Source organism: Salvelinus alpinus, chromosome 26 (assembly GCF_045679555.1).
Source record: "Salvelinus alpinus chromosome 26, SLU_Salpinus.1, whole genome shotgun sequence".
NCBI classification, from domain to species: Eukaryota; Metazoa; Chordata; class Actinopteri; order Salmoniformes; family Salmonidae; genus Salvelinus; species Salvelinus alpinus.
The window spans coordinates 42,779,168-42,796,361 of NC_092111.1; the positions used below are offsets into that span (position 1 = coordinate 42,779,168).

The following is a 17,194-nucleotide window of genomic DNA, read 5'->3' on the forward strand; positions in this document are numbered from 1 at the left end:
ATAGTCCACCCTACATCATACACTATCTCCTGACCTTAGACCTTATAGTCCACCCTACATCATATGCTATCTCCTGACCTTAGACCTTATAGTCCACCCTACATCGTATGCTATCTCCTGACCTTAGACCTTATAGTCCACCCTACATCATACGCTATCTCCTGACCTTATAGTCCGCCCTACATCATACACTATCTCCTGACCTTAGACCATATAGTCCACCCTACGACATATGCTATCTCCTGACCTTATAGTCCACCCTACGACATACGCTATCTCCTGACCTTATAGTCCTCCCTACGACATATGCTATCTCCTAACCTTAGACCTTATAGTCCACCCTATGACATACGCTATCTCCTGACCTTAGACCTTATAGTCCACCCTATGACATACGCTATCTCCTGACCTTAGACCTTATAGTCCACCCTACGTCATATGCTATCTCCTGACCTTAGATGGCCAAACTCTCCTCCCATTCCAGCTTCACCGCATCACATGACCTATTAATTCTTCTTCTCTGACGGCGCCACCTCCGTCTTGACATTACAGAGGTTCTGAATGGAGGCTGTATTGGTGGGGTCCTCCCTGACAGACAACTTGGATCTCGACCTCCGCGCCGTCAACGACGTCGTCTCGAGACTCTCCGCCACCTTCTTCCTGATGCGCTTCTGGATCCTCTTGCAGATGAGGTAGACCATCTCACAGATACACATGAAGATGCAGACGGCTGAGGAGACCACCATGAAGATGGTGAAAATCTTCTTCTCGGTGGGACGGGAGATGTAGCAGTCGACGGTGTTGGGGCAGGGCTCCAGGGAGCACTTGGAGAGACGTGGCATGTCGTAACCCTCGTAGACGTAGTAGAGGATGTAGAGGAAGCCGGCGTCGAAGCCCGCCTTGAAGATCAGACTCGCCTACGGGGAGGAGAGAAGATGGAGGATTAGAGATAATATCATAAAGAATCATCATAAAAATATCTTTAATTAAAGAGACCACGCAGGAAATATGGGTGTCCAGTTGACCAGGTCAAATGGTTTCATTCAGATCTATTCATTGAGAGGAGTTAAGTTCCATTCAACTCATGTTGTAATATCCAGAGGTAGAGATTGAGTGGAATTAGATATCGAGATTACAGTCTTTATTATTTTTTATTTTTTTTCACCTTTATTTAACCAGGAAGGCCAGTTGACAACAATTTACAACTGCGACCTGGCCAAGATAAAGCATAGCAATGTGACACACACAACAACACAGAGTTACACATGGAGTAACATGGAATAAACAATAAACAAGCCAATGACACAGTAGAAAAATATATATAGAAGAGACCAGACAGGAAATACAAGTTACAGTTATTTTTTATTAGTTTCATTTAGTTGTATTCATAAGCATTTCGCTACGCCCACAATAACATCTGCTAAATATGTGTATGTGACCAATACAATTTGATTTGGCAGGAGTTACCATTTGACTCCTAAATTAGGCAGTGAAACACCCTTGGATTTTATTCTCAGTGTCAAAGTAGCCTGTCATTTTGATGATTTGTGCTGTACTTAAAAAAGACTGTGCTAAAGTCTCCAGTCATGTAAAATGACATGTTAGCCCCTGTGTGCTTGTCCTCTCCTTGTTTCCTGTTTATTACATGTGAGGCCTGTCAGTGCATCGTAGGCTACCATTGAGCTTTATATATAACCTATACATTGACTCATACTGTAGTTACATAATCTCTCTCTCTTTCTCTTTCTCCCGTTCTCTGTCTCTCTCTCACTTTCTCTCTCACTCACTTTCTCTTTCTCTCTCTCGCTCTTTCTCTTTCATTCTCTGCCTCTCCCTTTCTCTTTCTCTCTCTCTTTCTCTTTCTCTTTCATTCTCTGCCTCTCCCTTTCTCTCTCTCTCTTTCTCTGTCTATGTTTTTTTTTAAAGGACATTCTACTCCTAAATGAATGGAAATTAAATTATGTTGACACTCTCTGAAATATAATTTCCCCTTTTTAAAAGCAATATAACATGTAGCCCAACTCATGCAGCATAGTGGCTTTAATTAAATAGGTTGAAGCATGGGGTTTCCCATTTAAATAAATAGGTTGAAGCATGGGGTTTCCCATTTAAATAAATAGGTTGAAGCATGGGGTTTCCCATTTAAATAAATAGGCTGAAGCATGGGGTTTCCCATTTAAATAAATAGGTTGAAGCATGGGGTTTCCCATTTAAATAAATAGGTTGAAGCATGGGGTTTCCCATTTAAATAAATAGGCTGTAGCATGGGGTTTCCCATCGGCGTTTACCTCATTGAAAACATGTCAGTTTTAAAGCTAATTGCCTGCAATTCTACACATTTTGCCATGGGACTGAGAGACAATTTACTTTTTTTACAGCGAATTACCTACACTTCTACAAACATGATAACAAACTCAATGGGGGCCCCATGCTATGACATTTATGCGATTTTGAAGCTCAGACACACCGGTCGGATTGTCAAAAAGTTTGCCTGCCGGCAGTCAATATCTTTTGTGTTCACACAGCAAAGACCGTCAGCCACTCAGCCTTGTTAAAATACTCCAAACCAGAAGGTGGCAGTAGCGTTGTTTGGCAATGTATATCCAAGGTCTAGATTCCAATGTTAGCTAGCTAGATCGTTAGCTGCACTAATGTTGCTATTTTGTAGAATGCCCTTGTTGTTACTAGCCAGATGACCACAGCTAGATAACTACCTAGCAAGATGATGAAGAAATATTTGATTCACTCTCCACAATCCCATACTGCCTGTGCCAGCCTATAGCCAAATGTTTAGCTAGCTAACATTAGCAAATTCGCTAGCTAGCACAACATAGCTAGCTAGCTAAGGACAATGCACAGACTCGGCAGCTAACTCACAGGTAACTATCAGCAGTCTATTGGTAGTGAGATTCTCGGTGAGTTTCATGCTTAAGATTCTCCCTGACTGTCTAGTTTTTACTTTGGTCGTTGTTCGTTTTCGAAGATTAACTTATTTTAAAAGATATATAGGTCCATTATATTTTCTACAAACGTTATATATGGTTTAAGTTGTTTAATTTTACACTGAAAACATTTTACTATAACGAAAATTATAAAGAAATAAATGAATAAATAAATAATAAGAATTATATATAATATCAATGTTTTAATCATATTTTTTTGGCACGGCGGCAGAGATTTAGAAGCGACGACCCACCGCTCCTTAGTGAATATAGGGGAAACACTGGTAGGTGGGATTTTAAGAATAACAACTAGACTGGAACATCAACAAAGAGGTAAAACATGAGTCATTTTTATAACGTAATGTATCATTCCCAATATAGCGTAGACAGACATTGTTGTGGTGTTGAGTACAGTATGCTAGTGTTGTCTGGTGTTGTGTACAGTATGTTAGTGTTGTCTGGTGTTGTGTACAGTATGTTAGTGGTGTCTGGTGGTGTGTACAGTATGTTAGTGTTGTCTGGTGTTGTGTACAGTATGTTAGTGTTGTCTGGTGGTGTGGTGTTGTGTACAGTATGTTAGTGTTGTCTGGTGTTGTGTACAGTATGTTAGTGTTGTCTGGTGGTGTTGTGGTGTTGTGTACAGTATGTTAGTGTTGTCTGGTGTTGTGTTCTGTACAGTATGTTAGTGTTGTCTGGTGTTGTGTACAGTATGTTAGTGTTGTCTGGTGGTGTTGTGTACAGTATGTTAGTGTTGTCTGGTGTTGTGTACAGTATGTTAGTCTTGTCTGGTGTTGTGTACAGTATGTTAGTGTTGTCTGGTGTTGTGTACGGTATGTTAGTGTTGTCTGGTGTTGTGTACAGTATGTTAGTGTTGTCTGGTGTTGTGTACAGTATGTTAGTGTTGTCTGGTGTTGTGTACAGTATGTTAGTGTTGTCTGGTGGTGTGGTGTTGTGTACAGTATGTTAGTGTTGTCTGGTGGTGTTGTGGTGTTGTGTACAGTATGTTAGTGTTGTCTGGTGTTGTGTACAGTATGTTAGTGTTGTCTGGTGTTGTGTACAGTATGTTAGTGTTGTCTGGTGTTGTGTACAGTATGTTAGTGTTGTCTGGTGGTGTTGTGTACAGTATGTTAGTGTTGTCTGGTGTTGTGTACAGTATGTTAGTCTTGTCTGGTGTTGTGTACAGTATGTTAGTGTTGTCTGGTGTTGTGTATGGTATGTTAGTGTTGTCTGGTGTTGTGTACGGTATGTTAGTGTTGTCTGGTGTTGTGTACAGTATTTTAGTGTTGTCTGGTGTTGTGTACAGTATGTTAGTGTTGTCTGGTGTTGTGTACAGTATGTTAGTGTTGTCTGGTGGTGTTGTGTACAGTATGTTAGTGTTGTCTGGTGTTGTTGTGGTGTTGTGTACAGTATGTTAGTGTTGTCTGGTGTTGTGTTCTGTACAGTATGTTAGTGTTGTCTGGTGTTGTGTACAGTATGTTAGTGGTGTCTGGGGGTGTTGTGTACAGTATGTTAGTGTTGTCTGGTGTTGTGTACAGTATGTTAGTGTTGTCTGGTGTTGTGTACAGTATGTTAGTGTTGTCTGGTGTTGTGTACAGTATGTTAGTGTTGTCTGGTGGTGTGGTGTTGTGTACAGTATGTTAGTGTTGTCTGGTGTTGTGTACAGTATGTTAGTCTTGTCTGGTGTTGTGTACAGTATGTTAGTGTTGTCTGGTGTTGTGTACGGTATGTTAGTGTTGTCTGGTGTTGTGTACAGTATGTTAGTGTTGTCTGGTGTTGTGTACAGTATGTTAGTGTTGTCTGGTGGTGTGGTGTTGTGTACAGTATGTTAGTGTTGTCTGGTGGTGTTGTGGTGTTGTGTACAGTATGTTAGTGTTGTCTGGTGTTGTGTACAGTATGTTAGTGTTGTCTGGTGTTGTGTACAGTATGTTAGTGTTGTCTGGTGTTGTGTACAGTATGTTAGTGTTGTCTGGTGGTGTTGTGTACAGTATGTTAGTGTTGTCTGGTGTTGTGTACAGTATGTTAGTCTTGTCTGGTGTTGTGTACAGTATGTTAGTGTTGTCTGGTGTTGTGTACAGTATGTTAGTGTTGTCTGGTGTTGTGTACAGTATGTTAGTGTTGTCTGGTGTTGTGTACAGTATGTTAGTGTTGTCTGGTGTTGTGTACAGTATGTTAGTGTTGTCTGGTGTTGTGTACAGTATGTTAGTGTTGTCTGGTGGTGTTGTGTACAGTATGTTAGTGTTGTCTGGTGTTGTGTACAGTATGTTAGTGTTGTCTGGTGTTGTGTACAGTATGTTAGTGTTGTCTGGTGTTGTGTACAGTATGTTAGTGTTGTCTGGTGGTGTTGTGTACAGTATGTTAGTGTTGTCTGGTGTTGTGTACAGTATGTTAGTGTTGTCTGGTGTTGTGTACAGTATGTTAGTGTTGTCTGGTGGTGTTGTGTACAGTATGTTAGTGTTGTCTGGTGTTGTGTACAGTATGTTAGTGTTGTCTGGTGTTGTGTACAGTATGTTAGTGGTGTCTGGTGGTGTTGTGTACAGTATGTTAGTGTTGTCTGGTGTTGTGTACAGTATGTTAGTGTTGTCTGGTGTTGTGTAGAGTATGTTAGTGTTGTCTGGTGTTGTGTACAGTATGTTAGTGTTGTCTGGTGGTGTCTACAGTATGTTAGTGTTGTCTGGTGTTGTGTACAGTATGTTAGTGTTGTCTGGTGGTGTGGTGTTGTGTACAGTATGTTAGTGTTGTCTGGTGTTGTGTACAGTATGTTAGTGGTGTCTGGTGGTGTTGTGTACAGTATGTTAGTGTTGTCTGGTGTTGTGTACAGTATGTTAGTGTTGTCTGGTGTTGTGTACAGTATGTTAGTGTTGTCTGGTGGTGTCTACAGTATGTTAGTGTTGTCTGGTGTTGTGTTGTGTACAGTATGTTATTGTTGTCTGGTGTTGTGTACAGTATGTTAGTGGTGTCTGGGGGTGTTGTGTACAGTATGTTAGTGTTGTCTGGTGTTGTGTACAGTATGTTAGTGTTGTCTGGTGTTGTGTACAGTATGTTAGTGTTGTCTGGTGGTGTTGTGTACAGTATGTTAGTGTTGTCTGGTGTTGGGTACAGTATGTTAGTGGTGTCTGGTGGTGTTGTGTACAGTATGTTAGTGTTGTCTGGTGTTGGGTACAGTATGTTAGTGGTGTCTGGTGGTGTTGTGTACAGTATGTTAGTGTTGTCTGGTGTTGTGTACAGTATGTTAGTGGTGTCTGGTGGTGTTGTGGTGTTGTGTACAGTATGTTAGTGGTGTCTGGTGATGTTGTGTACAGTATGTTAGTGTTGTCTGTTGTTGTGTACAGTATGTTAGTGGTGTCTGGTGGTGTTGTGGTGTCGTGTACAGTATGTTAGTGTTGTCTGGTGTTGTGTACAGTATGTTAGTGGTGTCTGGTGGTTTTGTGGTGTTGTGTACAGTATGTTAGTGTTGTCTGGTGTTGGGTACAGTATGTTAGTGGTGTCTGGTGGTGTTGTGGTGTTGTGTACAGTATGTTAGTGTTGTCTGGTGTTGTGTACAGTATGTTAGTGGTGTCTGGTGGTGTTGTGGTGTTGTGTACAGTATGTTAGTGTTGTCTGGTGTTGGGTACAGTATGTTAGTGGTGTCTGGTGGTGTTGTGTACAGTATGTTAGTGTTGTCTGGTGTTGTGTACAGTATGTTAGTGGTGTCTGGTGGTGTTGTGGTGTTGTGTACAGTATGTTAGTGGTGTCTGGTGATGTTGTGTACAGTATGTTAGTGTTGTCTGGTGTTGTGTACAGTATGTTAGTGGTGTCTGGTGGTGTTGTGGTGTCGTGTACAGTATGTTAGTGTTGTCTGGTGTTGTGTACAGTATGTTAGTGGTGTCTGGTGGTGTTGTGGTGTTGTGTACAGTATGTTAGTGTTGTTCTGGTGTTGTGTACAGTATGTCAGTGTTGTCTGGTGTTGTTGTGGTGTTGTGTACAGTATGTTAGTGTTGTCTGGTGTTGTGTACAGTATGTTAGTGTTGTCTGGTGTTGTGTACAGTATGTTAGTGTTGTCTGGTGTTGTGTACAGTATGTTAGTGTTGTCTGGTGTTGTGTTCTGTACAGTATGTTAGTGTTGTCTGGTGTTGTGTACAGTATGTTAGTGGTGTCTGGGGGTGTTGTGTACAGTATGTTAGTGGTGTCTGGTGTTGTGTACAGTATGTTAGTGTTGTCTGGTGTTGTGTACAGTATGTTAGTGTTGTCTGGTGGTGTTGTGTACAGTATGTTAGTGGTGTCTGGTGTTGTGTACAGTATGTTAGTGTTGTCTGGTGTTGTGTACAGTATGTTAGTGGTGTCTGGTGTTGCTGTGGTGTTGTGTACAGTATGTTAGTGTTGTCTGGTGTTGTGTACAGTATGTTAGTGTTGTCTGGTGGTGTTGTGTACAGTATGTTAGTGTTGTCTGGTGTTGTGTACAGTATGTTAGTGTTGTCTGGTGTTGTGTACAGTATGTTCGTTTTGTTCTGGTGTTGTGTACATTATGTTAGTGTTGTCTGGTGTTGTGTACAGTATGTTAGTGTTGTCTGGTGTTGTGTACAGTATGTTAGTGTTGTCTGGTGTTGTGTACAGTATGTTAGTGTTGTCTGGTGGTGTTGTGTACAGTTTGTTAGTGGTGTCTGGTGTTGTGTACAGTATGTTAGTGTTGTCTGGTGTTGTGTACAGTATGTTAGTGTTGTCTGGTGTTGTGTACAGTATGTTAGTGTTGTCTGGTGGTGTTGTGTACAGTATGTTAGTGTTGTCTGGTGGTGTTGTGTACAGTATGTTAGTGTTGTCTGGTGTTGGGTACAGTATGTTAGTGGTGTCTGGTGGTGTTGTGTACAGTATGTTAGTGTTGTCTGGTGTTGGGTACAGTATGTTAGTGGTGTCTGGTGGTGTTGTGTACAGTATGTTAGTGTTGTCTGGTGTTGGGTACAGTATGTTAGTGGTGTCTGGTGGTGTTGTGTACAGTATGTTAGTGGTGTCTGGTGTTGGGTACAGTATGTTAGTAGTGTCTGGTGATGTTGTGTACAGTATGTTTGTGTTGTCTGGTGTTGTGTACAGTATGTTAGTGGTGTCTGGTGGTGTTGTGGTGTTGTGTACAGTATGTTAGTGTTGTCTGGTGTTGGGTACAGTATGTTAGTGGTGTCTTGTGGTGTTGTGGTGTTGTGTACAGTATGTTAGTGTTGTCTGGTGTTGTGTACAGTATGTTAGTGTTTTCTGGTGTTGTGTACAGTGTGTTAGTGTTGTCTGGTGTTGTGTACAGTGTGTTAGTGTTGTCTGGTGTCTGGTGTTGTGGTGTTGTGTACAGTATGTTAGTGGTGTCTGGTGGTGTTGTGTACAGTATGTTAGTGTTGTCTGGTGTTGTGTACAGTATGTTAGTGGTGTCTGGTGGTGTTGTGGTGTTGTGTACAGTATGTTAGTGTTGTCTGGTGTTGTGTACTGTACAGTATGTTAGTGTTGTCTGGTGTTGTGTACAGTATGTTAGTGGTGTCTGGGGGTGTTGTGTACAGTATGTTAGTGGTGTCTGGTGTTGTGTACAGTATTTTTAGTGTTGTTTGGTGTTGTGTACAGTATGTTAGTGTTGTCTGGTGGTGTTGTGTACAGTATGTTAGTGGTGTCTGGTGTTGTGTACAGTATGTTAGTGTTGTCTGGTGTTGTGTACAGTATGTTAGTGTTGTCTCGTGTTGTGTACAGTATGTTAGTGTTGTCTGGTGTTGTGTACAGTATGTTAGTGTTGTCTGGTGTTGTGTACAGTATGTTAGTTTTGTTCTGGTGTTGTGTACAGTATGTTAGTGTTGTCTGGTGTTGTGTACAGTATGTTAGTGCTGTCTGGTGTTGTGTACAGTATGTTAGTGTTGTCTGGTGTTGTGTACAGTATGTTAGTGTTGTCTGGTGTTGTGTACAGTATGTTAGTGTTGTCTGGTGTTGTGTACAGTATGTTAGTGTTGTCTGGTGTTGTGTACAGTATGTTAGTGTTGTCTGGTGGTGTTGTGTACAGTATGTTAGTGGTGTCTGGTGTTGTGTACAGTATGTTAGTGGTGTCTGGTGTTGTGTACAGTATGTTAGTGTTGTCTGGTGTTGTGTACAGTATGTTAGTGTTGTCTGGTGGTGTTGTGTACAGTATGTTAGTGTTGTCTGGTGTTGTGTACAGTATGTTAGTGTTGTCTGGTGTTGGGTACAGTATGTTAGTGTTGTCTGGTGTTGTGTACAGTATGTTAGTGTTGTCTGGTGTTGGGTACAGTATGTTAGTGGTGTCTGGTGATGTTGTGTACAGTATGTTAGTGTTGTCTGGTGTTGTGTACAGTATGTTAGTGGTGTCTGGGTGTGTTGTGGTGTTGTGTACAGTATGTTAGTGTTGTCTGGTGTTGTGTACAGTATGTTAGTGTTGTCTGTTGGTGTTGTGTATAGTATGTTAGTGTTGTCTGGTGTTGTGTACAGTATGTTAGTGTTGTCTGGTGGTGTTGTGGTGTACAGTACATGGTAGTATCTCACCAGATAGGTCCACCACAGGCCTCCTCTCTTCTTCCCTGGATTTGCGTACATATGCGACCCTTCATGCATTGCGGTGTACTTGGAATCGTTCTCCTCACGCAACTTGACGTGAGCCACAACCATCAGAGACGGACAGGTGACGAAGATGAGCTGTAGGGCCCACAGGCGGATGTGTGAGATTGGGAAGATGTGGTCGTAACAGACGTTGACGCAGCCTGGCTGGGCCGTGTTACAGACAAAGTCCTTACTGTCGTCTCCCCAGACGGGCTGAGCGGCCACCACAAACACCAAGATGCGGAACACGAAGACCATGGAGAGCCAGACGCGACCGAACACCGTGGAGTATTTATTCACCCCGCTGAGGAGGGACTGCAACCCACCCCAGTTCATCTTGGAAGAGGAGGAGGAGGAGGAGGAGGAGGAGGAGGAGGAAGAGGTGGCGGGATGGTGGGGGGGCGACAACCAGTCACTGAAAAACAGAAAACAAAATGGACAGGGTTTCATGGTTTATTATTGTCATTCTGCAAGGTCATTTCTTCTTCTTTCAATCTCACAGAAATAACAGTGAATACTCAACAGACTAGAGTGTCTGATGCTGTACAAGACCCTCACTAACTCTGATGTCATCATTAGGCGCACACAGCACAGCTCACCAAACAGCATGGGAGCATCATTTAACCCACAACCCAGTCAAGTGCCTCCATCCTCCCCCCAGCTGATCACTATTCTATCTGATTTAGTTTTTATTATTACCTTATTTTAACCTTAAGACAACCAGAGGAAAACCTATTATATTTAACATAAATCCGTGCCACTCCATTTAGTATGATATTTGACTTTACGTTACCTTATATTACAATGGCCTATCATCGTACAATATAATATGAATTGTTGCACGTATAGTATCCTACGTTTTGATTGTTTAGTATGATATATTACGTTCAACTGCTTTGGTATTATATGCTACGTTAGGTTAAGGTTTAGGGCTAGGTTTAGGGGAAGGGTTAGGGCTAGGGCTAGGGTTAGGGCTAGGTTTAGGGTTATGGCTAGGGTTAGGGCTAGGTTTAGGGGTAGGGTTAGGGCTAGGGTCAGGGTAAGGGTTAGGGCTAGGGCTAGGTTTAGGGTTATGGCTAGGGTTAGGGTTATGGCTAGGTTTAGGGGTAGAGTTAGGGCTAGGTTTAGGGTTAGGGCTAGGGTTAGGGCTAGGTTTAGGGTTAGGGCTAGGTTTAGGGTAAGGGTTAGCTAACATGCTAAATAGTTGCAAAGTAGTTAAAAAGTAGTAAGTCGTTTATAAATTTGCTGAAATGCTTAAGTTACACATGATGAGATTCAAACATGCAACCTTTGTGTTGCAACATTTGCGTTTTTGTTTTAGAGGGGTGACCTTTATCTACTTCCTTATAGTCAAATGAACTTGTGGATACCATTGTTATGTGTCTGTGTCCAGTATGAAGGAAGTTAGAGGTAGTTTCGTGAGCACAATGACTGGAAGTCTATGGGTATCTACTAGCATGCTAACAGGTACCCATAGACTTAGTAGATACCCATAAACTGTTGTTATGACGTTGGCCTGGGGGTAGGTTTATGACAGTCATAAGTACCTCGTTCCCCCCTTTTTCCTCTCTACTCTACTAATGTGACATTAGAAAACCCCTTTGTTAACATAGAGATTCTGGGAACATCAGAAGTTGGGGGGAAATTAACTATATTCTGGTAATCCGACCAATTGAACATATGCGGTGGTACTTAAAGAATGTGGAACTCTTCCTATTTTTTAAGTGTTTTACAGCGAAAACGCAATATAGAATTATATTAGCTTACCACAATAGCCAAACACACAAACGCATTTATTCACCGCAAAAGGTAGCTTTCGCAAAAACCAGCAAAAGATATAAAATTAATCACTAACCTTGAACGAATTCATCAGATGACAGTCTTATAACATCATGTTATACAATGCCATTATGTTTTGTTCGAAAATGTGCATATTTAGAGCTACAAATCCTGATTATACATTGTGAATACGTAGCATCGATTCACCAGAATCTCCAGATATATTTTGGACACTCACCTAATCTGACCAAAGAACTCATCATAAACTTTACATAAAAATACTTGTTGTATGGCAAATGAAAGATACACTGGTTAATGCAACCCCTGTGTTAGATTTTTAAAAATAACTTTACCATAACATACAGCTTGCGTTATTGCGAGACAGCGCTCACCAAAACGGCAGAGAATAGGACTCAACATTTTACACAGAAATACGAAATAACATCATAAATGTTTTCTTACTTTTGCTGAGCTTCCATCAGAATGTTGTACGAGGAGTCCTTGGTCCAGAATAAATCGTTGTTTGGTTTTAGAATGTCCATTTCTTCTGTCGAATTCGCGCCACAATGCTAGCCAAGGTTGCTAACATTTCCATCCTCTCTTGACGCAAAGAACAGAAAACTCCAAAAGTCCCAATAAACGTTGAATAAACTGATAAAACTCGGTTGAAAAAACCTACTTTATGATGTTATTATCATATGTATCAAATAAAATCAGAGCCGGAGATATTCGCCGTGTAAACCAAACGCTTTTCAGAACACAATGTCGAGCTCCGCCGCGCGCCTGAGAAGACAAAGAAAATTTCGGACCTGTCATTCCAAAAGCTCTCATTCGACCTCAGATCAAGCTAGACACCCCATTCCACCTTCCACTGCCTGTTGACATCTAGTGGAAGGCGTATGAAGTGCATGCATATCGATAAATAAAAGCCAGTTGAATAGTCAGGCCCTGAAACAGAGCCTCGTTTTCAGATTTTTCACTTCCTGTGGAAGTTTGCTGCAAAATGAGTTCTGTTTTACTCACAGATATAATTCAAACGGTTTTAGAAACTTCTGAGTGTTTTCTATCCAATAGTAATAATAATATGCATATTGTATGATCTAGAACAGAGCACGAGGCCGTTTCATTTGGGCACGATTTTTTCCAAAGTGAAAACAGCAGTTAAGAGATTATTCGGAAGATAACAGCTCTATAAATATTATTTCGTGGTGCCCCGACTTTCTAGTTAATTACATTTACATGATTAGCTCAATCAGGTAATAGTTATTACGGAGAAAGGATTTTATAGAATAGCATGTCATATCACTTAATCCGGCATAGCCAAAGACACGGCACTGTGTTCGAATACCCACACTAATATACTGTATACTACATACAGTTGCAAGAAAAAGTATGAGAACCCTTTGGAATTACCTGGACTTCTGCATAAATAGGTCTTAACATTTTGACTGATGAATGATCTTCATCAAAGGAGGAATTTTGGACCTAGGTGTATTTTCTTCTGAAGCCATTCTGTTGTTGATTTACTTCTGTTTTTTGGGTCGTTGTCCTGTTGCATCACCCAACTTCCGTTGAGCTTCAATTGGCGGACAGATAGCCTTACATTCTCCTGCAAAATGTCTTGATAAACTTGGGAATTCATTTTTCCGTCGATGATAGCAAGCTAGGATTCTTCTTAACTTCTTATGGCTGCAGGGGCAGTATTATCGAACAAAACAAACAGTTATTGTGTAACTAGGATTCCTGGGAGTGCATTCTGATGAAGATCATCAAAGGTAAGGGAATATTTATAATGTTATTTTTGGTTTCTGTTGAATCCAACATGGCGGATAATTAAAAAAAAAATCTGAGCGCCGTCTCAGATTATTGCATGGTTTGCTTTTTCCGTAAAGTGTTTTTGAAATCTGACACAGCGGTTGCATTAAGAACAAGTGTATCTTTAATTCTATGTAAAACATGTATCTTTCTTCAAAGTTTATGATGAGTATTTATGTTATTTGACGTGGCTCTCTGCAATTTCTCCGGATATTTTGGAGGCATTTCTGAACATGGCGGCAATGTAAGGTTTTTGGATATAAATTTGAACTTTATCGAACAAAACATATATGTATTGTGTTACATGAAGTCCTATGAGTGTCATCTGATGAAGATCATCAAAGGTTAGTGATTCATTTTATCTCTATTCTGCTTTTTGTGACTCCTGTCTTTGGCTGAAAAATTGCTGTGTTTTTCTGTGATTTTGCGGTGACCTAACATAATAGTTTGTGGTGCTTTCGCTGTAAAGCCTATTTGAAATCGGACACTTTGGTGGGATTAACAACAAGATTACCTTTAAAATGGTAATCTTGGTAGGTTATCAATTACTTATGCAATAAAATGCAAATTAATTACTTAAAAATCATGGTCAAGAACTACAGGAAACATATAGATCTCTGTAATTTCAAACAAAGGTTTCTGTACCAAATATTAAGTTCTGCTTTTCTGATGTATCAAATACTTATGTCATGCAATAAAATGCAAATTAATACCTTAAAAATCATACAATGTGATTTTCTGGATTTTTGTTTTAGATTCCGTCTCTCACAGTTGAAGTGTACCTATGATAAAAAATTACAGACCTCTACATGCTTTGTAAGTAGGAAAACCTGCAAAATCGGCAGTGTATCAAATACTTATTCTCCCCACTGTATGTTTGAGGAATTTTAATTATGAGATTTCTGTTGTTTGAATTTGACGCCCTGCACTTTCACTGGCTGTTGTCATATCATCCCGTTAACGGGATTGCAGCCATCATCGAGAATTCTGCGCTGTGCTCTTGCAGTCATCTTTGCAGGACAGCCACTCCTAGGGAGAGTAGCAACAGTGCTGAACTTTCTCCATTTATAGACAATTTGTCCTACCGTGAACTGATGAACATCAAGGCTTTAAAAAATACTTATGTAACACTTTCCACCTTATGCAAGTAAAAATATTCTTAGGTCTTCTGAGATCTCTTTTGTTCGAGGCATGGTTCACATCAGGCTTCTTGTGAATAGCAAACTCAAATTTTGTATGTTTTTTTTATAGGGCAGGGCAGCGCTAACCAACATCTCCAATCTCGTCTCATTGATTGGACTCCAGGTTAGCTGACACATGACTCCAATTAGCTTTTGGAAAAGTAATTAGCCTAGGGGTTCACATACTTTTTCCAACTTACACTGTGAATGTTTAAATTATGTATTCAATATAGACAAGAAAAATACAGTAATTTGTGTGTTATTAGTTTAAGCACACTATGTGTGTCTATTGTTGTGACAAAGATGACGATCAGATAAAATGTTATGTACATTTTATGCAGAAACCAGGTAATTCCAAAGGGTTCACATACTTTTTCTTGCCACTGTACCTAATGATTATATACTACATACTATTAGTTCATTTTAGTACTGTAAACGAACAGTATCCTTTCATCCTTTCAGTTGAGCGTACTAGCGCTTCGCCTGTCTACCGGAAGTTGATGCTGTTGCTATGCAACCTCTTGCTAGCATTACAAATTATTAGCTAGACATTTTACAACTTTGCGTGTGTTCTTAAATTCAATCTGGAGTGCTCAGAGTGCGCTCTGGGCGTTCGTCAATTCAGAGCGTTTCGCTGTCGGAGAGTTCAAAGCACACACTGGATGCTCAGGCCGAGGAGTAGAGTTGACCCGAGCTTTCTGGTCTCACAATGGCAGTCAAGCACCCAAACTAAAGTTGCTAGCTACTTCCAGACACAAATGAGAGAACACCTCACTCTGACTATTTTACAATTTAATTACGCTTTTTTTGCCGACGTTTACTGACACCGGCCATATTCAACGGGTGTTTAGTGTTTGTAAATTCAGCAGTTATTCTTTCAGCTCTATGAATATCCATTGAGAATGCACAACGACTATAACACTTAGCTAAGATAAAAATGACGGGAATAATCAAGTCTATAAACGTTGGGTAGTTAGTTAGAATGTAGTTAATATACTGGCAAGTTTGATCTATTAGTAGCCAACTAACGTTAGATAGCTAGCTAACATACCGGTACATACGCTGTAATGATATGCTATGTGGTTCATTTACATTTACATTTAAGTCATTTAGCAGACGCTCTTATCCAGAGCGACTTACAAATTGGTGCATTCACCTTATGATATCCAGTGGAACAACCACTTTACAATAGTGCATCTAACTCTTTTAAGGGGGGGGGGGGATTAGAAGGATTACTTTATCCTATCCTAGGTATTCCTTAAAGAGGTGGGGTTTCAGGTGTCTCCGGAAGGTGGTGATTGACTCCGCTGACCTGGCGTCGTGAGGGAGTTTGTTCCACCATTGGGGTGCCAGAGCAGCGAACAGTTTTGACTGGGCTGAGCGGGAACTGTACTTCCTCAGAGGTAGGGAGGCAGGGAGGCGAGCAGGCCAGAGGTGGATGAACGCAGTGCCCTTGTTAATAAGGATAGCGTAGCTAACATATCGGTACATACTGCTGTAATGATATGGTATGTGGTTCATAAGGACAGCGTAGCTAACATATCGGTACATACTGCTGTAATGATATGCTATGTGGTTCATAAGGATAGCGTAGCTAACATACCGATACATACTGCTGTAATGATATGCTATGTGGTCCTTAAGGATAGCGTAGCTAGCTAACATACCGGTATATACTGCTGTAATGATATGCTATGTGGTTCGTAAGGACAGCATAGCTAGCTAACATACCGGTACATACTGCTGTAATGATATGCTATGTGGTTCATAAGGATAGCGTAGCTAACATACCGGTACATACTAGTGTAATGATATGCTATGTGGTTCATAAGGATAGCGTAGCTAGCTAACATACCGGTACATACTGCTGTAATGATATGCTATGTGGTTCATAAGGATAGCGTAGCTAACATACCGGTACATACTGCTGTAATGATATGCTATGTGGTTCATAAAGATAGCGTAGCTAACATACCGGGACATACTGCTGTAATGATATGCTATGTGGTTCGTAAGGATAGCGTAGCTAGCTAACATACCAGTACATACTGCTGTAATGCTATGTGATTCATAAGGATAGCGTAGCTAACATACCGGTACATACTGCTGTAATGATATGCTATGTGGTTCATAAGGATAGCGTAGCTAGCTAACATACCGGTACATACTGCTGTAATGATATGCTATGTGGTTCGTAAGGATAGCGTAGCTAGCTAACATACCGGTACATACTGCTGTAATGATATGCTATGTGGTTCATAAGGATAGCGTAGCTAGCTAACATAACGGTACATACTGCTGTAATGATATGCTATGTGGTTCGTAAGGACAGCGTAGCTAACATACTGGTACATACTGCTGTAATGATATGCTATGTGGTTCATAAGGATAGCGTAGCTAACATAACGGTACATACTGCTGTAATGATATGCTATGTGGTTCGTAAGGACAGCGTAGCTAACATACCGGTACATACTGCTGTAATGATATGCTATGTGGTTCATAAGGACAGCGTAGCTAACATACCAGTACATACTGCTGTAATGATATGCTATGTGGTTCGTAAGGATAGCATAGCTAGCTAACATACCTGGTACATACTGCTGTAATGATATGCTATGTGGTTCATAAGGATAGCGTAGCTAGCTAACATACCGGTACATACTGCTGTATGTGGTTCGTAAGGACAGCGTAGCTAACATACCAGTACATACTGCTGTAATGATATGCTATGTGGTTCATAAGGATAGCGTAGCTAGCTAACATACCAGCACATACTGCTGTAATGATATGCTATGTGGTTCTTAAGGATATCGTAGCTAATTGTCAGCCAACAATGTGTAAGGTAACTTATTGAAAAGTTATTACATTGCTCAACATTGCCATTTTCCTCAAATCTGAAAACGCTGTGAAGCCACCTCTTTTTCCTGA

The 17,194-nt window shown here is 40.7% G+C and overlaps 1 protein-coding gene across 1 annotated transcript; it reads right to left on the bottom strand.

Moving 5' to 3' along the window:
* Positions 1 to 395: 395 nt before the first annotated feature.
* On the bottom strand, positions 396 to 9,859 carry LOC139554374 (gap junction beta-4 protein-like). The gene is made up of 2 exons (XM_071367121.1): positions 9,435 to 9,859; positions 396 to 917 (listed from the first exon to the last, which is right to left on the bottom strand). Exons 1-2 carry the CDS (start codon positions 9,822 to 9,824, stop codon positions 507 to 509), a joined length of 801 nt encoding a protein of 266 aa, XP_071223222.1. The 5' UTR covers positions 9,825 to 9,859; the 3' UTR covers positions 396 to 506.
* Between the last annotated feature and the right edge of the window lie 7,335 nt (positions 9,860 to 17,194).